The sequence below is a fragment of the Rhinoderma darwinii genome, chromosome 1, assembly GCF_050947455.1.
Source record: "Rhinoderma darwinii isolate aRhiDar2 chromosome 1, aRhiDar2.hap1, whole genome shotgun sequence".
Taxonomy (NCBI): Eukaryota; Metazoa; Chordata; class Amphibia; order Anura; family Rhinodermatidae; genus Rhinoderma; species Rhinoderma darwinii.
The window spans coordinates 306,058,661-306,085,598 of NC_134687.1; the positions used below are offsets into that span (position 1 = coordinate 306,058,661).

The 26,938-nt window shown below is 41.3% G+C and overlaps 1 protein-coding gene across 2 annotated transcripts in view; it reads left to right on the plus strand.

Annotated features, from left to right (window-relative positions):
* SLC25A42 (solute carrier family 25 member 42) overlaps positions 1-26,938 on the plus strand; it is an 88,337-nt gene that overhangs the window by 56,780 nt on the left and 4,619 nt on the right. For both annotated transcript variants that reach the window (XM_075825476.1, XM_075825477.1), the window contains 3 exons: positions 5,320-5,486; positions 18,385-18,501; positions 26,634-26,785. In XM_075825476.1, the coding sequence (XP_075681591.1) occupies positions 5,320-5,486; positions 18,385-18,501; positions 26,634-26,785 (436 nt within the window). The remainder of the gene's footprint in view (positions 1-5,319; positions 5,487-18,384; positions 18,502-26,633; positions 26,786-26,938) is intronic.

The following is a 26,938-nucleotide window of genomic DNA, read 5'->3' on the forward strand; positions in this document are numbered from 1 at the left end:
CGATGACCTTCCTTTTGTTGATGGTATACTTTTTGGTAAACATCTGGATGAAAGATATATATATTTTTTTAAATCAGATATTTTATATTGGTATTTCAAAAAGTAACAAATTACAACATTACCACCCCCCCTCCTGTATATAGAACTACTTGTCGCCGCCTTACTTTGCCCCATATAAATCCCCCCCCCCCCCCAAATAGCTTTTTTTCCAGGTTCCTTTCCTTTCCAGGTTTTTTTCATGTTCTTCCTCTCACATTATGTTTACCTCGCTTCTTTCCACTGCATGGCCGCTCCCAATTCTGCTCCCATCATGCACTTCTCACTGTGCTGAGCATGTGTAGATCAAAGAGAAATTCTTTGAGCCGCGCATGTGCCTGGATGATGCCTGGTTACCTGGGACAACTTACTGAATGAACATCATTCAGCTGGCCAGAAGAGCCAATAGTCTGGAAGAAGAGAAGAGCGCTGAACGGTCGGGACGTCATCGGAAGTCCTGAATTCCGATGGAAATGGCGTCATGTGCCTGCAGTGCAGAGGAGAAAACAAAATCTCTCAAAGTGTAAGTTAATGAGAAAGTTAGTTTACTAGCCTATTTATATAGAATAGTTAACACTTATTTAAAACCGGAAAACCCCTTTAAGGAGCCATTACAATAGTTGAGAATGTGACAGTACAGATTTCATATAAATTTCAAATTGTGAAAGAACATTTACTGGTCTCACAGTACAAGTTATGAGTGCCATACGCTATTATCCCAACACTGTTTCCGAAATTCATGGTCGGAAATCACACTTTTCAGCTGCAAGACATAGCAGTAGAACGGGGTTTAGGTGCCCCCCGTTCTAGAGAGAGGTGCGGGTCCCAGAGGGGGGACCCACATCTATCTGACATTTGACATATCCTGTGGATATGTCATAAATGTCTCATGGGAAAACCCCTTTAAGAGTCCTAATACCCGATCTCTAGTCATAGTTAATGGGCTAATCCAATCATATCAAGGTATGGCCTGAAAATATAATTAAACTTCTTAATCGTTCTCCTTTTAGAATATGCAATTTTTTCCAAAGGAAGATACAAATTTATCCTAGCAGTAAAAGGGGCTGGTGTAATAGTGGGGTTCACTGGCTAGTGTCACCCACTCTTACTATCTCCTTTATATTAGGGTCACTAGGGTTATGCCTAATTTCCCCTACCTTTTTCTTGTACTAAAGTCAATCTAATCACTTTGCTGCTAATTAAGTGGATACGACTGTATAGTAGATATAAAGGTAATATTTATTAATACACACAGTAAATAATACTTAGATAAAATACACCAAACACAGTAAATAATCACGGTATAGTATCAATGTATCCCAATACACATAACAACTTAGTATGTATTGAATACACTGACACTACACGTGGCACAGTATAAACAAGGTATCACAATCCTAATATATACCACCACCCACTTACCTAAACATACATATTTACGTTGCAATACACACACGCTCACTGTTTCTGTCCGGCTCCCTCCTAACTATAACTGTCCCTGTACACTAAGGGTTAACAAGGGAGGTGGAGGATAAAGGGTTAACAATGGGAACGGGATATGCAGGTAACGTGCAGGCAGGTGGGAAAGTGTTAACTAGGGATGTACCAGGGGATATGCAGGTAGGTCAGACCAGAGGATGTTCAGGTAATGAGGGTTGGAAGGTTTAAACCAGGGGAAGGTAAGGGTTAACTCAGGGGAAATGCTAAGAGAAGGTAAGGTTTAACTCGGCGAAAAAGAGGTGACAGGGAGAGGGTTAAGTGTAGCTGGTGGAGCCGGGGAGCAGGAATGATGAGGAACAGGAGAGCTGGAGTGAAGAGGAGCTGGCGGTCCGCAGGGCAGTTGAGGTGAGCCGGTCTGTTGGTGAGGGCAGGTCCCAGCTCCTGAGCGTACCGACGCAGGGCTATTTATATTTAAACCCTGCCGGTACGCTCGTAACTGGGGGCGAGTGGCGCACGTCCCCGGCTAACATGGGTCGGCGCAGTGATATGACATCAGCGGCCGACTCATGAGCGAGAACACGCGCGCGGAAAGTTTAATGTGGAGACTAGATCAAAAGCAGTATCTCCTGTGTCCATCGTTTTTAACACAAAGCAGGACAATGACTAATTGTTTTTGCTTTGTTGTAAGGTTGGTACTCATGGGCTGTGTCTTTACAGATAGATATAATGAGATATTACATAGATTTATATAGATTTTATATATATATATATATATATATATATATATAAATAAATAGGGGACACTTCCCTTTACGCTATCAATATAGGCTGTCCTTGTGGGTGCATTTGTCGATTTCCAGTTTACACGAAGGATAGCTAGCCTATGGCTCTCCATCACAGGAATCTCAGAAACATATCACAATAGACAAATTAATGGATCCCTATTTAGATGCACTGCAAAAATATTATTAATCAGTTCTATTACCTCTGACCAGTATCTCCATAAACGCAGACAGTGCCACATGAAATGGATTAGTCCTGCTGCTGAAGCCTGACCTCTGGCACACAAGTCATTCGTTCTTATGCCCATTCGCTCTTATTCCCATTTTGAAAAAGTTATGCTGGCGTCCTATATACTCTGTGAATTAGGAATATTTGGGAAAGAGTCTGAGCCTCACTAACCCCAACTTTTGGAACATTTTGAATAATATCATTCCATTGGTCCTCTGTAATGGTACCTATGTCACGTTTCTACTTAGTATGTACTAACATAGGGGCCTCCAAAAAGCAATGATAGTGTAAGAAAATTACTCCCCCCGTACTCCCTAGACTAACCACCAGGGCCAAATTAGAATTACTTGAGGCCGGAGTTACAGGAGAAACTTTAACCTGCGCATCAACTGTGTGCCTAAGTTGTCAATACTGGTCAACTGGTCAAAGCAATTTTGATGTAGCTCAAACTCCTGCTAGAGTTGTGCAAATAATTTTAATCCCAGATCTAGGAACAGATTAAATTATTTCTGAGGCTACTGGTGGTAAGAGCTCTCTTCTGCCTCAAAACCACCCATGCCGTCCACAGCCTTCTCTCCGGTCCCAGCGATTTTAGTCCTTTCCCAATTCTTCCTTCCAGAGATTGTTTTCTTCACACAGGCCAGACTGGAGGACAAACCGCCCCACAGACTCCAGATGTCCATCTATTAAGCCTAGACCTCCTTTGCCAAGACTTCTTCAGCCTGAAGGTGTATCCCCACTCATGTCCAATGTCCGAGTAGGCGGACGACTACTTTTTTTTCAGGAGAAATGTGGACAACGCCTGGACTCAGGAGGTGGTGTCAAGAGTTTTTCTTTCTGTCGAAACCACCTCACACACTTCTGCTTTTTCCCAGGCTGTTCATTCTTTTCTCCTAAAGAAAGTTATCGTCCCAGTTCCTCGGAAAGTTTTCAGGTGTTCTACTAGAATCTCTTCAAGGTTCCCAAAAAGGACGGATCTCTTCGTTCAATTCTGGATTTGAAGAGGTTGATCTGCTTCTTTCATGTTGGCTTATCTTCCCTTAATGACCAGGCTTCTGCTGGTTCCATCCTTTTAGAGAAGTTTGACTTTTTTGCAAGGGGTCCCTCCCTTCAAGCATTCAATTGAGCCTTAAGATCTTAATTTGGTCTATTGGCGGACCCTTGAGGGACATTTCGCAACATCTTTTTTCAAGGAGAGGTGCTTTTCTGGTGGTCGTCACCTCTATCAGGTGGGTTTCAGAACTGGCTACCTTGTCCTTCAAGTCCCCCTTTTTGGTCATCCATAGAGATAAGGTGGTGTTTCGACATGATTTACCTTCCTTCTGAAGGTAGTCTCCCTTTTTTTTGCCTTTCCCCCATCTCATCCAAGGAAGCGGGCTTTGAACTCTTGATGTGGTAAGAGAAGTCAGTCTATCTGGCTGTGACTGAGATCTTTCTGCGATCGGAGTATTTTTGTTGTTCTTCCAAAAGACCAGGCAAGTGATTGGCAGGGTAAAGTTCTTCTACTTCGGGTAACTGCCCATTCTACAAGGGCTGTTGGTGCCTCCTGGGTGATCAGGTATCAAGCTTTAGTTGCTCAGGTCTGCGAGGCTTCTACCTGGGCTTCGGTGAACACCTTTTTACCAGATTCGTTCTTTGGTCTCCTCTGATGATAGCCTTGGTTGCAAGGTGCTGCAGGCAGATGTGTGTTAGGCTGTCTTGTCGCTGTACTTTTTACTTTATTTTTCTTCCCACCCTATAGTACTGTTTTAGGGCATTCCATGGTGCGGTGTACCCAATGATATTAATGAGAAAATATAATTTTTGTACTCACCGTAATATTGTTTTCTCGTTGAATTCATTGGGGGGACATAGATTCTGCCCTCTTGTTTGGTCTCTTCATGGTCTGGAACCTGTTGTTCTGACTGTTTTGGTTAAGTTTTCTACCGGAATGGCGTGGACATGTTTGTTTTTTGTCCTATCCTACTGCTTCTGTACAAGTTGAATTAGCTACTGTCTGTGGAAAGGGTATTTTATTTGAATTATTTTATTTTTTTGGTTTCAAAAAGAGTAATGACTAGAGGTGAGCAAATTGTATTACCTGACTCACATATTCACCAGTAAATAGAATACTAAAGGAAAACCAATTTGTCTTTTCTTTTTAAGTCTCTCTATATTCTACTCTCTGTTGTGCTATAATTAGAGGTTCTTTTCTATTTATATCCATTTAAATATTTTCGAAATTTAATATTATTCCCATTGACTTATTTGATAGTATGATGTGATGTAGATACTGTCTTATCCTAGTAAACACATCTGCACTTTGACTTTATGTCTGCCGTATGGTCTATGATGCTCTGCATTTTAATTTTACACAGTGAAATAATAAAAGATTGTTTTTTTGTTACACCTTGCCTATCCAGTTTTTTGTAGGATTATATTCTCTTAAATTCGTCAAAATGGAATCTCAAACCTGGAAAAACTATTTTCCAATGTATCATAAGGGTCGATAAATTGCCAACTGCTTTGAAAAAATCAAACTGAAAAATGTTCTAATTTCTAATCATGACAGAGCTTATCGAAGATTCATCAGTGTTCATCATTTCCTTCTTTTTTTAAGAGGACTTGAGTTGACGCACCCCAAATGATGCATTATTTCCATAGATCTGTGTATGTCATTGCAAACATGAGTCACTTCCCATGTATTCATTTTATAAAAAGGCAAAAACATGAATTTAAAGTTGGTGTTTTTTTTTTTTTTTTTTGCTGAGGCATAATATTCGCCATATTTGCGTGTGGATCACCTCTTAAATGTTTATATATATGTAGAAATAACTGTTTGTTCTTTTACAGGAAGCCTACAGGTTGATATATCGCACTTACCTGAATGAGGGATTCCTGAGTCTCTGGAGAGGCAATTCTGCCACTATGGTGCGAGTCATCCCTTATGCTGCCATACAGTTCTGTGCTCATGAACAATATAAAATAGTGCTTGGCAGCTATTACGGCTTTCAAGGAGCGTAAGTATGTAGATCCGCCTGTTCTAATAAGTCGTCATCCCTATTGTGTAAAAGTAGTTGTGTTTTAGGGTGAAGAAATAAGCTTAAGGCTTTTAAGTAATACGAGGGAAAAATTAAAATCGGGATACAAGTCATATTAAACACAAGCTACTAGTATATCCGGAACAAGGGCTCATAACTACAAGCTAGCACGTAAGGCCACTAACAATATGAAAAAGCCTCACACTTCAAAAACTAGTGAATATGGATGAGAACAAGCTACAAAGTTAATTAAAGTAACAATTAAATTATCAGTATCTATACAGTATACAAAATTCTATATTGAATGCTGGGTTTTTGAATATTTTTTTTATTACTATGCTGTAAAAATGATCATAGCTGTGTTTTTTTTTGTTTTTTTTTTTTTGCTACAATGCTCCTATTTCCCAGATCTCTGCAATATAATTTCTGCAGCACACTAAAGACCACTTTATGAAAGCGCTCATTGAATGCCATCCCCTTTTACAACATCATTATATACAAATCAGCCATTGATTTATGAAATACAAGAAGGAAAGGTAGTCTTTATTCAGAAAATCAGAAATATGGCAAAGAATGGTAATAAATGTAGAACAGGTGGTGTTATTTTATGTAGTAAATCTCCAGATACTTTCTACACTATGGCTGCCTTTCCATTCTCATTCAGGTAACTGTATCTTCCTGTTTAGTAGTCCTCAGGGACACTTGCTGGCATTCTTTGTAAAAAGTCATTTGCTCTCCGGCTTGTTAAATATTACATGGTCACATTGCTGATCCTTAATTGCTTACAGATTAGTTCACTCATCACAACACACAACAATGTCATTTAGATTCAGTGATCCGACCTAAACACACAATTGATTTTAACATAATGCGATTCCTACCACTTTTGTATTTCCAGTTTTAATAGATATCACTGCTTGGTCTGAATCTAAAATTGTGTCTATATTTGACGTTTATTATTTGTAGACTGTATATCTATTAATAATGATTGTGGTTAAGATGTATTTTAGAAATTCCGAGGGGCTCTTAACAATGTGTCTCATGTACTGTGCATGTAGATTTATGCGGATTGCACGGCATTATTGGTGATAACGGTACCTCTCTTGCACAGAGCAGACTTCCCCTGCCTACACTGAGCCTGGGCATACTATTTTTCTTCTCCGTTATGCAGCGGAAAGGAGGTCAAAATCCCCGGGCGCACTGCCGACTTTCAAGATGGCGCTGAGCGGGAACGGAGATCAGGGAACCCGGCGCAGAGAGGGGTGGATGTAGCCGACCGCCTGAGGAAATATGGCAGTATGGTGGAGGAGGGATCGTCTGCCTGGCCCCAGAGCGACCGACAGGAGGGCTCAGACTCGGCGGAACGGTCTTCTGAGGAGGAAATGCTGCCTCTGCAACGATCATCCCCTGAGACACGGGTGAGCCCTGGCGTGGTTGCGGGTGAGCCCACGCTGCTAGATGTGCTTAGAGCCATTTATAAATGTAATACTGCCATCAGCTCCCTGTCACTACAGGTGGGGGGAATGAGGCAAGAATTATCCATCCTCTGACAGGACGTTCACAAGATTTCTGAACGGACCACTGAGGTAGAAGCTAGAACCTCGACCCTGCTTAAAGTTAAAAAATCTTCTCGGTGGGCCGTGCAAGACTCCATGGCTTTGTGGTCCAAGGTGGATGACCTGAAAAACAGATCTAGGCGCAACAACGTCCGCATTATTGGGGTCCCTGAGAAGGCCGAGGGATCTAATCCTACAGATTTTATTTGGGAAGGATGTCTTGTCACCCTTATTTGCCATTGAGAAGGCACATCGTGTTCCCACCAGGCCGCTGCCGCCTGGGCATCCACCGCGTCCCATTCTGGCCAAAGTGCTTCATTTTAAGGATCGGGACACTTTGCTTCGTAGAGCTCGGAATATGCCGGAGCTCGGCATTAATGGATGTAAAATATCTCTCTTTCCGGATTACTCGGCTGAGGTCCAGAAACAAAGGGGCCGCTTTCTGGATATGAAAAGGCGACAGAGAGCTGAAGGTGGTTTATTCGATGTTGTTTCCCGCCAAACTTCGAGTGGCGGCCCTAGGCAGTACTCATTTTTTTTATGATCCCAACAACGCATTGCACTGGCTAGACCAACATGAAGGACAACTTCGCTTGGAGCCGGCACCTCCTAACATGTGAGATGTATCCCTGGGGTGATTTTTCCTATCGGACATCTGGTGACTCCTGGCCTGTCTGACTGCCTCAATTTGATTTGTTTTCAGTGCAACGTACTATGGCTGTGTTTTCCCTTTTGTTCCACTGGGGCTTTATTCCTAGGAGAGACAAGGGGTGGGAGTTGCTGCTCACTGTTTTTGCATAGGTTGGGTAATGTGCTACGTTTACGCCAAATTCTTGGAATGTATATTTCTATTGTCATGATTGCAGCAGAAAGGTTTAGTTATGGGAGGAAGGGTTTAGGGAGGGATGGGGGAAAGGCGCTCGACCATACTGTATTAACTTAACTGAGATGTGGAAGGGAAGGAAAATGACGTTGTACATGCTTCATATTTCTGTTACATGTGTGAAATATGTCTGTATCACTGATAATTAGCAGGAATGTCAGAGGATTATCTGATGCTACTAAGAGACATAGGGTGTTTAGATTTATGTTAAAATGTCGCCCTGCTATTTATTGGCTGCAGGAATCGCACCTCACTACTGACAGGGTTGATTTAATGCAGAGACCATGGATAAGTTCTGCATATCATGCTAATTACTCTAATAATTCTAGAGGAGTGCGCATCCTGGTGCATAGGGACATGCCATTCCAGTGTCTTGCGCAGCACATTAATGAGGAAGGTCGCTATGTACGTCTCCTCTAAAATTGATCAGCAACTCCTTGTGCTTGTCTCATTGTATATTCCCCCTCCTTTTTCTTCTGTCCTGTTTGAAAGAGGTATTGGAATTTGTGGCCCTACATCCTGGGACTCCATGTCTGCTGGTGGGGGACTTTAACAATGTCCCTTACTCGGCCTGGGATAGATGTTGTATTGCTGCCCAACCTGTAGTGTCGGAGCGTACCCCTTTTATTGTCATTATTGCAGAAGTTGGCCTTATAGATGTGTGGAGGGACAAACACCCACTGGATAGGCAGTTTTCTTGCTGCTCATCGACGTACGCATCGTTATCTCGTATAGAACTGGCCCTTTGTAGTCCTGTGTTGCTCCCTAGGATAAAGGAGGTTGATTATCTGCCTAGGTCTTTGTCGGACCACTCTCGGATAGTTGTCGGATAGTTGTGGAACTAAGGGAAGGATATAGTGGCTCCTGCACGTGGAAACTTAACCCCTTCTAGTTGTCTATTATGCATGATAGAAAACCGGTCCCGCGATTGTTAGGGGAATACTTTGAATTTATTGCGGGATCGGCATCGGTGCATTCGGTATGGGAGGCTATGAAGGCATACTTGAGAGGGGTGGTGATTAAGTCCATCAATATTACTAAGTCTAAGGCTTTGGATAACACTGCATGCAGATGTGACGTCTGCGGAAGTGGCTTTTATTGCCAACCTGGCACCAGCTACCAGCGCATGCTTGAAACAAGCCCAGTCTTGCCTGAAAACTCACTTCCTAGAGGTGGCTGATCGAAAGAGATAGTTTGGCAAACAGAGATTTTACGTGGAGGGGGAGCGGGTTGGTCGCATGCTATCTATGATCTCTAGGGCCCAGCTAGGTTCCGCACACAGTGCTTTGAAAGACCGTTCGGGTAGCTTGATCTCTGATGCTCCGGGTATTCTGGGAATATTGTAGTCCTTTTATACTTCTTTATATTCCTCCAAGGTAACTCCTACTACTGCAGACATCACGAGCATCTTGGAAATTGCTCGAATGCCTAAATTAACTGGGGATGCCAGAGACCAGTTAGATGCCCCTCCTAGCCTTCAAGAATTGCAGGAGGCTGTGCGATGTATGGCTAATGAGAGAGCCCCAGGAGTAGACCGCTTACCCACAGAGGTAGATAAAAGTTATGGGGAAGTACTGTTACCTCGACTCCTAGAGGTGCTCCAAGAGTCTCTAGCGCTGGGATTTCTACCGGCGTCTATGCAGGTAGCCACTATTGTAGTGTTACCCAAGGAGGGTAAAGACCCATCGCTCCCTGAGTCATATCGCCCTATGTCCTTACTGTCTACAGATGTTAAAATCCCTGCGAAAGCTCTAGCCAATAGGTTAATTAAGGTTATTACTTCTATTATTCCCCCTGATCAAACCGGATTTATGCCTGGGAAAGCAACGTCTATAAATATTAGACGGCTGTTTCTTAGCTTACAGATCCCGCCTGATAATGATGGTAATCGGGCCATCCTCTCGCTTGATGCTGCTAAGGCATTTGACAGTGTTGAAGTGTTATGGCACATGCTTGCTAATATGGGGATATGTACGGTTTTCATCTCCTGGGTCAAAGTTTTATATTCTAGTCCCAAGGCCAGAATTAGAGCGAATGGGAGCTTATCGGGGAGGTCTCAACTTTATAGGGGTACGCGACAGGGGTGTTGACTTTTGCCCCTTCTGTTTGCGAACCCCTAGCTGCTGCGGTTAGACTTTCCTCCACGATTAAAGGGTTTACATACGGTAGCTACGAAAACAAAATTGCCTTGTACGCAGATGATGCGTTGCTCTTTTTGGGAGATACTGGTCCTTCCCTAACCGTGGCTATGACTCTTGATTAGTTTGCATGCCTCTCCGGTCTCACTATTAACTGGCAAAAGTCGGCATTGATCCCTTACCCGAGCCTCTGGCGAGAACGGGGACTTTGGTCCAATGTGTTGAGCAGATACGTTACTTGGGTATTGAGGTAACCGGGTGACTGTCTGATTTTGAAGCTTTTAATCTGACTCCTTTTACTACAGAACTTTAAACGTAAGATCGGTGCGTGGTGCAAGCTGTCTCTTTCTATCGTGGGCTGGGTGAACCCTATAAAAATTTATACTGATGCCACAATTGCTCTACCTGTTTCACAATGCAACGGTGTGGATCCCGCTCACTAGGATTCACAGGATAAATGCCCTTTTCTTTGGTGTAGGGACCACCCTAGACTGCGGTTAGAAATTTTGCAGAGGCCCAAAGATTCAGGAGGTCTTGCCCTCCCTAACCCCTGGACATATTTTCTGGCTGTGCAGTGTCAACACCTCAAGGGGTGGGGTACACACATGAGAGGAGGCTTCAGAATTAATACTGTAATACCATTTGAAATGTGATGTTTTGTTAGAGGCAGTTGAGGGTGGTTGTCCATCGGGCAGACGTTCTGTGTTTCCAACGTTAGACCTTGTCCACAAAACGTGGGGGAAAGTTAAACAATTGAGAAGGGTGCAGGGTTACACGGAATATACCCCCTTATGGGGGAATGGGTCGATCCCAGAATTTCTCTCACTAGATGGTTTGGCGTACTGGGAAACTGCGGGGCTTACGAGGGTTTCCCAATTGGTTAGCGGATCTGACTTTAAATCCTTTCAGCAGTTTCAGGACGAATTGCATATCCCCCATAGTAGGTTCTACAGGTATCTACAACTACGGCATGCGTTTCAGACACAATTCTCCCAGTCACAAGTGAATATACAACAGGACACTATTATCCAAACACTTGGTCCTTCTGGTAACACAAAAGGAGTTCTATCATGGGTGTATCAGTTACTATTTTCTAAATTCTTAGATAGATATCCTTTTAGTTGCTATGCATAAATGGGAAAGGGATATACCTGGGATTGACGATGACCAGTGTTCTATTATAATGGCGGCTGTTCTCAATGTTTCGCTGAGCGAGGGTAGTAGGCTCTCACAGCTATATATAAAACGCCTGTGGTGTTGCACCGTATTGGAGTCCGTCCTGATGCTACTTGCCCGAGATGTGGTCTAGAGCCTGCTGAACTCCTACATATGCTGTGGGACTGCCCGCAACTAGATATGTTCTTGTCCCGTCTCCTGACAATTGTGGGGAATGTGTTCTCTATGTCGGTGCCCAGAGACCCTAAGGTTTGTTTATTGGGCTTCTTAGATGGTTTGCCTCCAGACTCCAACGGGAAGGTGGCAGTGGGGAGATTGCTATATGTGGCTCAGAAACTGATTGCGCAGCATTGGATACAGCCCTCTCCTCCGACCGAGCAAGAGTTTATAGCGAAGGTGAATCTGTTGCTTATCAATGAAAAGGCTGTTTTTCTTAAACGTGGAGCGTCTGCCAAATTCGGCAAATTATGGGCATCTTGGCTAGACACTGATAGCTTGGCCTGTGCCTCACTGCTCAGGGATAGAGGAGGGAGGAGCTAGATATCTATGTTTCCTATTGCATAGGGTTTGGGATTCTGGGTGTCTGCTGTAGATGTGTAAGGGGGTTGGGTAGTAACTCACATAGATGTTTGAAGGAATTTCTGGGGTAAGGTATATCTGTGTTTACATACACTAAGTTACCCTCTGACAAATTGGGAGCTAATGATTTTATGACGGTTAATGTAACTGTTTATGTGTCTGCCCTGCATGGCGAGAACTTCCTGTGCCATTGCTATGGTCTTTTCCTTGTTTTCTCTGGCTGCTTGGTTGAGTGGAAAGGGTGGGGGGGGGGAGTTATGGGTGGGGGGGGTGTTTATTTTAGTGTATGTTTCTGTATTTGTTGAAAATGCACAATAAAAGTATTTTATTTAAAAAAAATACTTTTATGGAGAAGGAAGGGAGTAGGCTAATTATGTGCAAAAATTAAGTTATGCGTTTTTGCTCTGACTTTACAATTTTTTTACAACAGCAGAGCCAATAGCTGGGATATCCACCAATCCTGAGACCTAGGGGGTCCTGCTTTGAGTTCTCCATGTCTGTGCTTGTGAATAGGGGATAAGGAAACTGCTGAGTGCTCGCATTCCCATCCCCTCATTCTCCTGTATGATGGTTCATTAGTTGGGACCTCACCGATCACTCAATTATGGCATGTCTGAATGACTTGTCATGTGTTGACCAGGTTTTTTTTCACCTTGTTATACTGTTTTTAACCCCTTCCTGCTGCAGCCACTTTTGACCTTCTTGACAGAGCTTTATTTTTCAAATCCGACATGTCACTTTACGTGGTAATAACTTTGGAATGCTTTTACCTATCCAAGCGATTCTGAAATGGTTTTCTTATGACACCTTGGACTTTAAGTTAGTGGTAAAATTTGGTTGATACGTTCAGTATTTAGTTGTGAAAAACAGCAAAAAAGCATGTCTACTTGAGATTGGCATCATTTTTTGAAAATCCTATATTTAGCAAAAACTTCTCATATTTTCAAGAATATTTCAAATGGCTATTTTTGCAGGGATCCAGTTCAGTTGTATAGGCCCCTCAATGCCACTTGACAATACAAACCCCAAGTCACCCAATTTTAAAAACTGCACCCCTCGAAGTATTCAAAACAGCATTTAGAAAGTTTCTTAACCCTTTAGGCGTTTCATAAGAATGAAAGCAATGTGGAGGTGAAATGTTTGAATTTTTTTTGCAGAAATGTTATTATATTTAATAAAAAATAATAATCTGTAACCGGAAGGTTTTATCAGAGAAACACAACTCAATATGTATTGCCAAGATTCTGCAGATTTTAGAAATATCCCACATGTGGCCCTAGTGTGCTAATATACTGAAGCACAGGCCTCAGAAAGAAAGGAGCGCCTGGAGGATTTTGGGGCCTTCTTTTTATTAGAATATATTTTAACCACCATGTCCGGTTTGAAGAGGTCTTGTGATGCCAAAACAAAAGAAACACTACAAAAAGACCCCATTTTGGAAACTACACCCCACAAGGAATTGATCTAGGGGTGCAGTGAGCATTTTGACCCCACAGGTGTTTCATAGATTTTATTAGAATTTGGACGTGATTTTTTCCAATAAGATGTCGTTTTAGCAAAAAAAAACAAACAATGTCCACAAGGAATAAAGAAGAAAAAGCCCCCTAACATTTGTAAAGCAACTTCTCTGGAGTACAGAAATGCCCCTTCTGTGGTCATAAACTGCTGTTTGGGCAATAAGGACTCAGAAGGGAAGGAGTGCCATCTGGCTTTTGCTGCATTGGTTTCTGGGCGCTATGCCGCATTTGCAATGCCCATGTGGAACCAAAACTGTGGAAAACATCTATAAGTGACCCTATTTTGGAAACTACACCCCTCAAGGTATTCACCTAGGGGTGTAGTGAGCATGTTAACCCCGCAGGTGTTTTTCAGAAATTAGTGTGCACTCGATGTTGCAGAGTGAAAATGGGAATTTTTCCATAGATATGCCAATGTATGTTGCCCAGCTTGTGCCACCATAACAAGACAGCTCTCTAAATATTATGCTGAGTTTCCCAGTTTTAGAATCACCCTACATGTGGCACTAATCTTTTGCCTGGACATTCGACCAGGCTCAGGAGTGCAAGAACACCATGTGAATTTGAGGCCTAATTTGGCGATTTACAAAGTATTAGTTCACAATTGCAGGGTTCTGATGTGAAATAATAAAAGAAGCCCCTGAGAAGTGACCCATTTTGGAAACTCTACCCCTCAAGGCATTTATTAAGGGGTGTAGTGAGCATTTTCACCTCACAGGTCTTTTCCATAAATGATTGCGCTGCGGATGGTGCAAAGTAAAAATTAAAATCTTTCCCTAGATATTCCACTTTAGTGGCAAATATGTCGTGCCCAGCTTGTGGCACTGGAGACACACACCCCAAAAATTGTTAAAAGGGTTCTCCCGGATATGGCGATGCCATATATGTGGAAGTAAACAGCTGTTTGGGCACACTGTAGGGCTCAGAAGGGAGGGAGCGCCATTTGGCTGTTGGATCATGGATTTTTCTTGGTAGTAGTTTTGTTTGGAGTTTCACTGGTATTTTCATTTATAATGTGGGGGTACATGTTAACTGGGAAGAGTACATCAGGGGCATAGTCAGGTTGTATAATAATGGGGTAAAAAAAACAAATAAAATTATCCATAGATGTGTGTTACGCTGTGAAGCAATCCTTTATGCACAGGCCGGTGTCGCACTGATAAATTATGTCCTTTCTTATGCCCTTTTTGGTCCACACACCGCACCTTTGCGGTTTGGGGAATTTTGCTGGGAAAGTGCTGTCCTGCAGATATGTTTGGGTCGTACCCTTCTTAGTTACCTAATTTTAGGGCCTTGATAATTCGCCTCTTGAAACAGAAGTAATGTTTCCCTCAGGGCTGTGCAACTGCACATTTTTTATTTCCTGACTTATTGGAGCCTTAAAATAAAATACGTTTTCATGGATGTAGCAGTATGAGGGCTATTTTTTTGCGGGACGAGCTGTAGTTATTATTTGTACCATTTTGGGGTACATGCAAATTTTTGATCAGATTTTATCCTGGTTTTTTTGGGAGGCAAGTTGACCAAGTTTTTTTTTATATATACAGCGTTCACATGCGTTATAATCGACATGTTAACTTTATTCTGCGGGTCAGTCCGAATCCGGCGATACCTAATTTATACCACTTTTTTATGTTTTACATCTTTATGTACCATAAAATTACTATTGTAAAAAGAATGTATTTTTTCTTTCGCCATGTTGTAAGAACCATAACTTTTTAATCTTTTTGTCGACTAGCTGTATGAGGGCTTGTTTTTTGCGAGACAAGCTATAGTTTTTAGGGTATTTTTGGACACATGCGACTTTTTGATCACTTTTTCTTCCAATTTTTGTAGGGCAAAGTGATCAAAAAACAGAAGTTCTGGCATTGCTTTTTAAGTTTTTTTTTATGCTGTTAACCGCGTGGAATAAATATCATAATATTTTTATAGTTCAGGCCGTATGGTCGCGGCGATACCAAATATGTATGGTTTATTTTCTTTTTTCAATAATAAAGGACTTGATGAGGGGAAAAGGGCGATTTGTTTTTTATTTTATTTCTTTAAACTTTTATTATATTTTTTACACAGTTTTTTTAGTCCCACTAGGGGACTTGAAGATCCAACTGTCAGATTTTTTTTCTAATACATTGCGCTACCTATGTAGTGCAGTGTATTAGATCTGTCAGTCATTCACTGACAGCAAGCCGATTAGGCTTGTTTCAGGTTTTCCCCATTGAATTCAATTGTGAGGTAAAACCAACAACAAATAGCAGTTGCTTTTTTTTTGCGGCGGGTTCGCAGCGATTCTGCTGCAAAAAAACACAACTCAGAAAAAAGAAAATCTTATACTTACCCAGGATTCTGTGTTTCTTCCTCCTGGCCGGCCTCCTGTGATGACGTTTCCTCCCATGTGACCGCTGCAGCCAATCACAGGCTGTAGCGGGGGGTCACATGGGATGAAACATCATCCCAAGAGGTCGGCCTGGATGACGTCAGAGGGCCGGCCTCCTGGGATTACGCTTCATCCCATGTGGCTGCCGCTGCAGCCAATCACAGGATGGAATCACAGGAAGCCAGTCTCCTGGGATGAAACGGTGCGCACAGGGAGTATACGCGGCTTGCTTTTACGCAGTGTATCTGCCCCGTGTGAAATCCGCCTAAAAGTGTATACTTACAAGTATAAGTGTATTAGATGAAACCCCCTTGAAATTGGCGAAATAAGACATCAGATGTTTAATACAAAACCATAATAGGAGTTATTAGGTAACTATGAATAGAGTACTCTTTGTGCCCTTGATAAAATACCCGTATCACACAGCCTGCCCTTGGTCACATTGCTGACTTCTTGTTATTGGGATGTCATGTGTCTGATTTGACTCACATACTCATTTACACGAAATAACTTGATAACTTGCTGGAATGCTCTGTAGCAGAATTGTTTGGAAATTTCCATGTTTTTATTTTTAAGTTTTGCGTATTACGCTGTAATTTAAGTCATCCATCTAGATACAGTAATTACATTTTCTCAAAATGTTATTCTTCAAGTAAAAACAAAAATGGATTTTTGACCAATTCCTAAAATGTGTGAAAGAACAAATTATTTTAATTTGTTTAAACAGAGAGTCAGGGTATACTGTATGTTAAAACAATGGACATTTTCATGCACTATAATCAACTATTCAGGATAAGCAAGTTCTAAATATACCAGCTATACTGAAATTCTCTGAAGATTATAAGATGTAGCCATCTATGTGATTTCCAAACACCTTGGTGTATGCATCAGTCGTGTCATTTGTACGCAGGTCCTTCTTCCTTTTATAATCTTGCGGTGTTTGGAAAATATTTTACAGAAATGTTACACAATAGGTCATAAAATTGGTGCATCATTAACTATTGTTCAGATGTCACTTTAATAATATACGTGGTTTAGTATGACAATCCCTGACCATTTCATACAGATAATGGGAGCCTATAAGACAGGCATGTTGTAGGTGTGCACCTTCTTTTTCTTTGTTAAAAAATAACCAAATGTTGACATATGATATAAGAGCTGAGCCAAGCCTTTCTGAGAATCTAATTAGTGCCTCAGGGATAGAGAATAATGCAGATTCAAAATAGCCAGGGTGTCTTTTCTTTTTTCTGCTGTCAGCACACTGCCAGTCTACCTTTCAATTGATTCACTGAGGTATTTGAGATTGACCGGTTTCTTAGAGATATCCTGGGCCATGTAAACGAGCGCCGATCAACGAGACAGCTTGTTGACCTGCGCTCGTTTGCTCCTGTCACAAGGAGCTTGTTACTCCGATCCCTCGTCCCCATACATCATTATCATGTCGGCAGCGTGTCTCTGTTTACACAAGGAGATGTGCTGCCGACAACTATAATATTTTTCATTTTTAAAACTATACGATAAGCAGATGATCAAGCAGTTTGTTCGTTCATCTGCTGATCGCTGCCCTGTTTACACAGGGCAATTATCGTCAACGAGTGTTCTATGAACAAGCGTTTGCCCGATAATTGGCCCGTGTAAAAGGGCCTTAAACAATGTCTTTTTTTCAATTGGATCGTCAGGCAGTATGTCCTTAGCAACCAATTTATCTCGCATCTCTCTGCAGTACTAGGTACAGCCACGCCAAATCTGTGACTGTATTCTGCTGATCGGCAGTGGTTCAGTGAGTTGGACCCCCACAATCAAACATTGATGGATATCCTAAACAGGCCATCAATATTTAAAGAGGTATTTGATTCTTACAATATAATTGCTTCGTATGCATAACATTATGATTGGTGGAGGTCCAACCTCTGGTACAAACTACGGGAATGAAGGGAACGAGGTCCCTTCCACTTATTCCGTGCACATTTGTGCCCCGGGCCACCAGCTGTACAGGGAACTGCAATACAGCTACATTCAGGTGAATAGAGCTATGTTGTAGGTCCCTACACTTATCTGCTGCTCCTCCATTCTGAAGATCAGTGGGAGTCTCTTACCATTCTGGGAACATCCCTTCAAAGGGGTTTTCCCATGAAGGACATTTATGACATATCCACAGATAGATGCGGGTCCCACCTTTTGGGATCTTCACCTATCTCTAGAACGGTGCCCCCTAAACCCCGTTCTAGCTTTTGGCGCTAATGCTGTCTCCCGGCCACTTCCTGACTTTATGGTCGGAAGTTACTCAAACAGCGTAGCTCGCATGCTAAGCTGCTTCCGTAACTGCCATTCACTAGTATAGGAGTTAAGAAAACTGCGTAGCTCAGCAAGCTACACTGTTTCCGTAACTCCGGACCATGTCCCGACCATAAAGTCAGGAAGTGGCCAGGAGACAGCGTTTGCACCAAAAGCTAGAACGGGATTTAGGGGGCCCCGTTCTAGAGATAGGTGCGGGTCCCAGAGGTGGAACCCGCATCTATCTAACATTTGACATATCCTGTGGATATGTCATAAATGTCCTTCATGGTAAAGCCCCCTTAAGTCCAGAGAAATCTACACACATATAAAATTTCTTTAAAAATAAAATATAATCTGCGTTTCTTTTTTTCTACCAGTGTTTTGACACCCATCCCCCGCCTTCTGGCAGGATCTCTCGCAGGTACAACAGCTGCAATGTTGACTTATCCACTGGATCTTGTTCGTGCACGTATGGCTGTCACGCCAAAGGAGATGTAAGTTTACGACTGTCTAGCAACAATATTTCTATTTTTTTATTTTTTGTTTTGCCTGTAGCTTTTTTACTTGCAGCAACATACTGTCATGCAGTTAGAGATTTATCACAGTTTCCAAAAAGGTGTTGGTCTTTATTCACCAAGCAATAAAACTTGCAACGTTTCAACCCCTGTTGGGTCTTTATCAAGCATAACAACAGTGAATCAGTGTACACTTTATATAGCATATATCATATGACATCACTTCCTGAACAAATTTTGTATCAACAACATGTGTATATCCATAAAAAATACGTAACAAGACAAATAAGTATCCCCATACTATCAATATGTTACACAATACCCAAATATATATAGATCGCCAAGAAAATACCTGTATATCCGTACATTTAAGCTCATTGTGCTGACAACATCCACGGTTCTCTATTGCGCATGACAGGTCCTCCCTGTTATCGACATCCGGCGTTTGCCATCTCCAAGGTTGCACATCGCAATCTTGGTACGGACTGCGCATGCGCGCCAAGATTACTTAATGGCGCCTACTCAAAGATGTTACACTTAACAGCAGAGAACTGGTTGCGTAGGCAACCAAAAGACGCTAACATATCTTCAACGGAGCACATAGTCTCCGTTAAGTGCCTACCGAAGTTTCTGCGTGCCTCATCTAAAGAACATACATATTGATCTCATCAAATACTTGGCGTTAACATTTTAAACATGCCATAGGGGAACAATTATATTAACCACAGATGTCCCATATATGGGATCAAAGGTGTAAATTATAACAGCATTATATACTGATATTCATCCCCAAATTTCAGACGATAATAAGGCTTATTAAAATTCAGCACCCATAATCTTCGATGAGGCAGGCAGAAAATCCCAGGACGTACAGCATTCCAAGAGCAGAACTGATCAGAACTTTTCAAGGCTTCCTTCACAATAAATTCCAAAGTGATCTCCCAAATAATATGAATTACCTAAAAAATATAAAAACAAGTAAGTAATTATTCTATAGATATCCAATAACTACCCACAAACGGTCAGGCACTCGATCATAAATCTACTACCAATGATGATATGGCCAAAACCCTGCCAAAGGGCACATGGTTAACAAATGCCCGTAGTCCTGAACTTCCTATTCAACCCTTTTGGTTCCAGGGTGTCCAATTCATAAATCCACTTTAATTCAAGTTTCTTTAGGGCCTTTTACCTATCTTTTCCCTATGTTTTGGCTATATCATCATTGGTAGTAGATTTATGATCGAGTGCCTGACGGTTTGGTCATGTTATTGTGGGTAGTTATTGGATATCTTTGCAATAATTACTTACTTGTTTGAATATTTTTTAGGTAATTCACATTATTTGGGAGATTACTTTGAAATTTATTGTGAAGGAAGCCTTGAAAAATTCTGATCAGTTCTGGTCTTGGAATGCTGTATGTCCTGGGATTTTCTTATAAGTTACAAAAAATGCTTTTTTTCCTATAAGCCTTTTATTATAGGAAAAAAATGAACACGTTAAAAAAAGTACACATATTTGGTATCACCACGTTCGTAACGACCCAAACTATAAAACTATAATATTATTTTTCCCGCACGGTGAACACCGCAAAAAAAAAAAGTAAAAAGACAATGCCAGAATCACTTTTTTGGTCACCACCCCTCCCAAAATATAGACTAAAAAGTGATCAAAAAGTCACATCTACCCCAAAATAGTACCAATAAAAACTACAACCCATTCCGCAAAAAACAAGCCCTTACAAAAAGTTATGGCTCTCAGAATATGGTGACACAAAAAATTTATTATTTTATCTGAAAGTGATTTTATTGCGCAAACGCTGAAAAACATAAAAAAAAACTATAATACGTATGGTATCGCCGTAATCGTATCAACCCGCAGAATAAAGTAAAATTGACATTTATAGCTCGGGGTGAACGCTGTAAAAAAAAAAAAAAAGAAAACATTGTCAGAATTGATGGTTTTTGGTCACCTTGCTTGCCAAAAAATGGAATAAAAAGTGCTAAAATTTTTTTGCATGTACCCCAAAAAGGTACTAATGAGAACTACAGATTGCCCACAACAAATAATCCCTCACACAGCTCCGGTAAAGAAAAAAGTTCTGGCTCTCAGAATATGGCAACGCAAAATTTGCAGTGTTCCAAAAGCTAATAAGATCGGGCACCATTTATCAATGCGACACCGGCCACACATCTATGAATTATTATTTATTTTATTTATGCCCTGATGTACTCCGCACAGCTTACATATACCCTGATGTACTCCGCACAGTTTACATTAACCCTGATGTACTCCGCACAGTTTACATATACCCTGATGTACTCCGTACAGTTTACATTAACCCTGATGTACTTCGCACAGTTTACATATACCCTGATGTACTCAGCACAGCTTACTTATACCCTGATGTACTCCACACAGATTACATATACCCTGATGTACTCCGCACAACTTGCATATACCCGGATGTACTCCGCACATCTTATATATATACCCTGATGTACTCAGCACAGCTTACATATGGCCCCACATTATAAATTTAAATACCAGCAATACCCTAAACAGAACTCCTACCAAGCAAAATATGCGCTCCAAAAGCCAAATGGCGCTCCCTTCCTTCTGAGCCCTACAGCGTGCCCAAACAGCAGTTTACGTCTTCACTGGCACAAACTGGGCACAACATATTGTGCACTAAAATGGCATATTAGTGGAGAATTGTAATTTTCACTCTGCACCATCCGCAGCGGATTAAGCATTAACCCCTTCACGCACCCTGACTTAATAGCATGTCGTGGTGTGGGTGGTTATACATGGAGCGGACTCACGCACTGAGCCCGCTCCATTTGTTGCAGGTGTCAGCTGTGTATTACAGCTAACACTTGGGACTAACAGACCGGAACAGCGATCGCGCTGGTACAGGAGCCTGTAAAAATTACAATACACTGCAATACATTGTACCAGCGATCTAATGATCGCTGGTTCAAGTCCCCTAGGGGAACTAATAAAATGTGTAAACAGAAAAAAAGTTTATATTTATTTTATTTTTTTTCACTAGTAATTTTATTTAAAGTAAAAAAAAAACTTTTCCCATTTTTTCCTCTAAAATAATGTAAAAAATAAAATACACAAAGTTTGATATCGCGGCGTCCGTAAAAGTCCAAACTACTACAATATACTACTATTTAACTCGCACGTTGAATGGCGTAAAAAAATAAAGAATTTAAAACTCCAACATTTGCTGTTTTTTGGTCACCTTAGCTCTCGAAAAAAAAATATTTTTTTTACCAAATAGTTTTTACTTTGTAAAATTAGTAAAATATAAAAAGATACTATATCAATTTTGTATCGCTGTAATCGTATTGAGTCGCAGAAAAAAATTAAGTTGTCATTCTTCCTGCATGGTGAAAGCCGTAAAAACTAAACCCAAAAAACAATGGAGGAAATCAGTTTTTTCCAATTTTAGCCTGCAAAGAATTTTATTTTCAGTCTCCCAGTACATTAAATTGTACTTTAAATGGTGTCAATAGAAACTACAACTCCTCCCGCAAGAAAAAAAGCCCTCACACCACTCTACCGACGGAAAAAAAGTTATGGCTCTTGGAAAGCGGGGAGGGAAAAATGAAAAATAAAAAATGGATCAGTCCGAAAAGGGTTAATTAATTTCTAATAATAAAAAAAACCATTTATGACCTGTGAGACAGTGACAGGTAAAGTCATTGAGGGAAGGTATATTTCCCCTAGAATCCTGTCATATGTATCCTAAGCTCCAGGGAATGAGTAGTTCTTGCAATAGAAAGCTCTAGTTTTCCAATCTCGGCTTAAGGAAAAGCCGGAAAAAAGGGCCTGGAGTTGGATTGGGGAAGAGCAGTGCGGGTTCCCCAATCCCTAGTCCATCTCTGTTTGTAGGACAAGGCTGCTGCTCAATTAGCTGCACCTGTAGCCTGTGTATAAAAAGGTGCAGACACAGTGTGTGGGAGTCTCACCCCTGACTCAGACTGGAGACTACTAAGGCTGGAGTAGCCTGTATGCTATGTGAGTAAAGACCTGTGTTACTTTGTGTCCAGTGCCTGGTAGGAAGGCACTTGGTATAGTTAGATAATATCTTGTTTAGTTAGTGCTCAGACGAGCAGGATTTATTTTGTATTTTGCCTTGTTGTACAAGAGGCTGTTTCTTTGACGAGAATAAAAACACAGGCAAAGCCCTGTTATGACTTTTAATGCACGGTGTCCCTGTCTCTGGCTACAAAGAAACCGCTGTACCAACCTCTCCTGATGCTAAACCCTCACAGACCACATGTGTGGTTTTACCATAGTTGGGAGAAATTTTAATTTTTCTCCTTTTATCTCTTCACCATTTTCACGGCCTAATTCTTATGAATTCTGCAAAAGATCTGTGGGGTCTAAATGCTAACTATACCCCTAGATAGATCCCTTAAGTGGTGCAGTTTCAAATGGGGTCACTTTTGGGGTGTTTCCACTGTTTTGGTCTCTTAGGGTCTTTGCAAATGCGACATGACACCCGAAAACCATTTCAGCTAAATTTGAGCTCCAAAATCCAAATAGCCCACCTTCCCTTCTAAGCCCCGCTGTGGGTCCAAACAGCAGTTTATTACCACATATGACTATTGCCATAATCGGGAGAAATTGCTTTACAAATGTTGGGGTGTTTTTTCTCCTTTATTCCTTGTAAACATTTCTAAGTTTTTTCAGGAAAAAAAAGTCAATTTTCATCTTCACAGACTAAGGCCTCATGCACACGACCGTAAAAACACCCGTTATTGCGGGTCGTAATTACGACCCGCAATAACGGGCCCATAGACTTCTGTTAGCCACGGGTACCTTCCCGTTTTCTCACGGGAAGGTGCCTGTGCCGTTAAAAAAATAGAACATGTTCTATTTTTTTATTTTACGGGCCGTGCTTCACGGTCGTGTGCATGAGGCCTTACGCCAATGAATTCAGCAAATCTGTGGGGTCAAAATGCTAACTCTAGATTATTCCTTGAGGGGTGTAGTTTCCAAAATGGGGTCCCTTTTATTTTTTTTTATTTTTTTTACTGTTTTGGCACAACAAGACCTCACATGGTGTCTAAAATATATTCTAAAAATTCTTTCTTTGCTTCTGAGGCCTGTGTTTCACTCCATTACCACACTAGGGCCACATGTGGGATATTTCTAAAAACTGCAGAATCTGGGCAACAAATATTGAGTTGCGTTTCTCTCGCAAAACCTTCTGTGTTACAGAAAAAAATGTATTACACATTAATTTTTTTGGCAAAAAAAATTAAATTTGTACATTTCACCTCTATTTTGCTTTAATTCCTGCAGTTTTCAAAATGGGGTGACTTATGGGGACTTTCTAATATAGAAGGCCCTCAAAGCCACATCAGAACTGAACTAGTTCCTGAAAAAATATCCCTTTGAAATTTTATTGAAAATGCGAGTAATTGCTTCTAAAGTTCTAAGCCTTGTAACGTCGTAGAAAAATAAAGGGACGTTCAAAAAATGATGCAAACAAATTTTTTCACGAACATAAAGTACAATATTTTCCGAGAAAACGATTACAGAATCACTTGGATAGGTAAAAGCATTCCCAAGTTATTACGACATAAATTAACATGTCGGATTTGAAAAAATTGTCTTCGTCCTGAAGGCCAAAACAGGCTCAGTCCTGAAAGGATTAATCAAGCATTTTTTTGCATGTTTTTATATACATTTTGTGTGCGCTTTTTGCAAGTTTTTGGCACATAATTAGGATTCCGATTGACTAAGGGAACATTTGGTGTGTTTTACGTGCCCAAAAATTTACTCGACACGTCTCTCTTTTTATGCAGCGTGTTATTTTTATTTTTTTTTAAAAACGCTCGTGTAAAACAGTGCATTGTATGTACTAACTTTCCCATTGATGTAAATGGGGAGCTTAATCAAGCGTTTTTTTAATGAGTTTTTTTGGCTCGTAAAATGCGCCAAAAAACGCATCACATACACGCCGTGTGAACCTGTCAACTGAAAAGTCATTCACCACAGGGTCTTCCCTCTTGACTTTCATTGGTGTGGCCTATAGCTGCTATGATCAGCACGTCCTACCATTGTAGAATCACTCCCAAATTGGACACCGCTTAGCAATTTGAAGACACCTCTTCCTGGCTTATAGCCCAAAATAGGGAGGGAGGGTGAGTCTCCCTACCACATTTACAGCAGCTGTAAGTCCGATTGCTTTGCCTTATTCACCTTGCTGTAATTCTGGGAAGTGCTCCCTCTGGTGGCCAACATAGGAAAACATGTCAAATTATTATTTAATCTTTAATACTTCCCACCTTGTGGAAGAAAAAAAAAATACCCCAGAAGACTATAAAAACAGAATAAAAATAAGTAACTTACTAAAAAAGAAAAATTGTAATTTGCGACACATTCCTTTTAATAAGTGTGTAGCATTTTACCGCCTGGCCGTGCCTCACGACCATGGCTATGCGCCATCCTTTCCTTCACATCGGCAATAAAATAAACACATCCCTCTCCTCTTCTTCCCTCCAGTCTCCCTCATTATTCCAGCGCGGGTCATACAAGGTCCTGACACCAAGCAGTGTCAGGGCCTTATATGTGATGCATCACTTGAAAGTCATCTGTGCTGCATCTAATTCAACGTCCTGACATGGCCCGGCGCAACATGCTGAGGGAGCCTGAGGGAAGAAAAGATGAGGAATACCTTGCTAGGCGCCGTAGATTTCCATTATAATTTACGCTAGTTTTCAGGTGGGAGAGCGAGTGGCAGAAGGCACGGCCGTCGTTCGGATCACATCCAAGTGACGGCCGTGTTTTACATATGGGAGCCGTGTGGCCGTGGGAACGGCCCAAAATAGGGCATGTCTCACTTTTTGATGACCCATTTGGGGTCTTTATTTTTTACTGCGGCCGTTTGACTGTCATTAAATAGACGGCTGTCACACTGCCGAATATCCCTGCCGTGTAAATAGCGCCTTACACAGGATCCACCATTGACAATAGGTGATGGACACAGTTTCCTTCCTATCCCTTCCTGCACAATGACCTTTTCACAGGTCACAGAGCATGCCTAGAACACTCTCCTATAGAAGTCAATGGGTTGTCTCCAGATTATTGTTTCCTATGGTCTATGTGACTGCAGCTCAGGCCAAGAGGGCTATCCCCATAATCATTTACAGAAAATACAACAACAAAAATCTACAATCAAAAATTAAAAACTGTGACGTATTCTTTTTTTTTTCTAATCTATATGTGATACATTCCCTTTAAAATCCCATTCACTTACATTGTACTGTACTTTGTTACAGAAGTTCAGTGTAAATTCTTCAACTTCTGTAACAAAATAGCCTGAAAGGCGTAACGCTCTTTAATAGAGTGTCATTTGCATTGGTTTCTGTAAAGGTTGTTACATGTAGCTACAGTGGCGGATTAAGTAGACCATAGGCCCTGGGCTGTTACCCAAACTTGGGCCCCCCTTCCGCACCGCCGCCCTGCCACGCCGTAACTATTTTTAACACTACCTTTTTGGTCAAGCATTAAGAAATGGGTGTTACGATTCCCCTTGTCACATGGCTGTGTCACATCCTCCTGACAAGGGGAATTGTCTATGAGTTCTGGACTGCAGAAAGACTTTTTGTGAAATACAAGGATTTCCTATAATAAACATGTCAGGAGAGGTGACAGATTCTCTATAAACCTGGTGACTCACATGTGATGACGTCTCAGATTCTAGTCGTTTTTTTCCTCTTTTCTTCTCCATCTGGTCCAGAGCTCATGACGACTTCTCCCGACCCATTTCTGCAGAATTTGCCACTCCGATGTCTTCGGCTCCTCACTTTTCCAACTTTTCCACACCTATAAACGAAAATAAAATTATCATGGTGCCACATACTGTGCCCCTAAATATAATAGCACCAAACATGCGCGCCTGAATATAATAATACTATACACTCCGACGCCACCAGGCATGAGGGGTTTCGGGCGGCCGCCCGAACCGCCCTAATGATGATGATTCGCCACTGTGTAGCTATTGCTATTGTATCATTGTGATTATTTTTAGAAAGGCTCTTTGTTATATTCTAGTTAATGATACAATACTGTGTATATTACAGGTACAGTAACATTTTCCAAGTCTTTATACGTATGTCCAAAGAAGAAGGTTTGAAAACTTTGTACCGTGGATTCAATCCTACTATTTTAGGAGTCATTCCCTATGCTGGAATCAGCTTTTTCACATATGAGACACTAAAGAAGCTACATGCGGGTGAGTAGACATTAAAAGAATCCACGGCAAGCGTTACTGTAATGTTTACTTGTTGCTGTCTTCCACCATTAGGCTACCCTATATTATGACCTCACATTCTTTTAAGGAATTACTGATGAACATTTGCTCTGTATAGGATCATCTGTTTTTTAT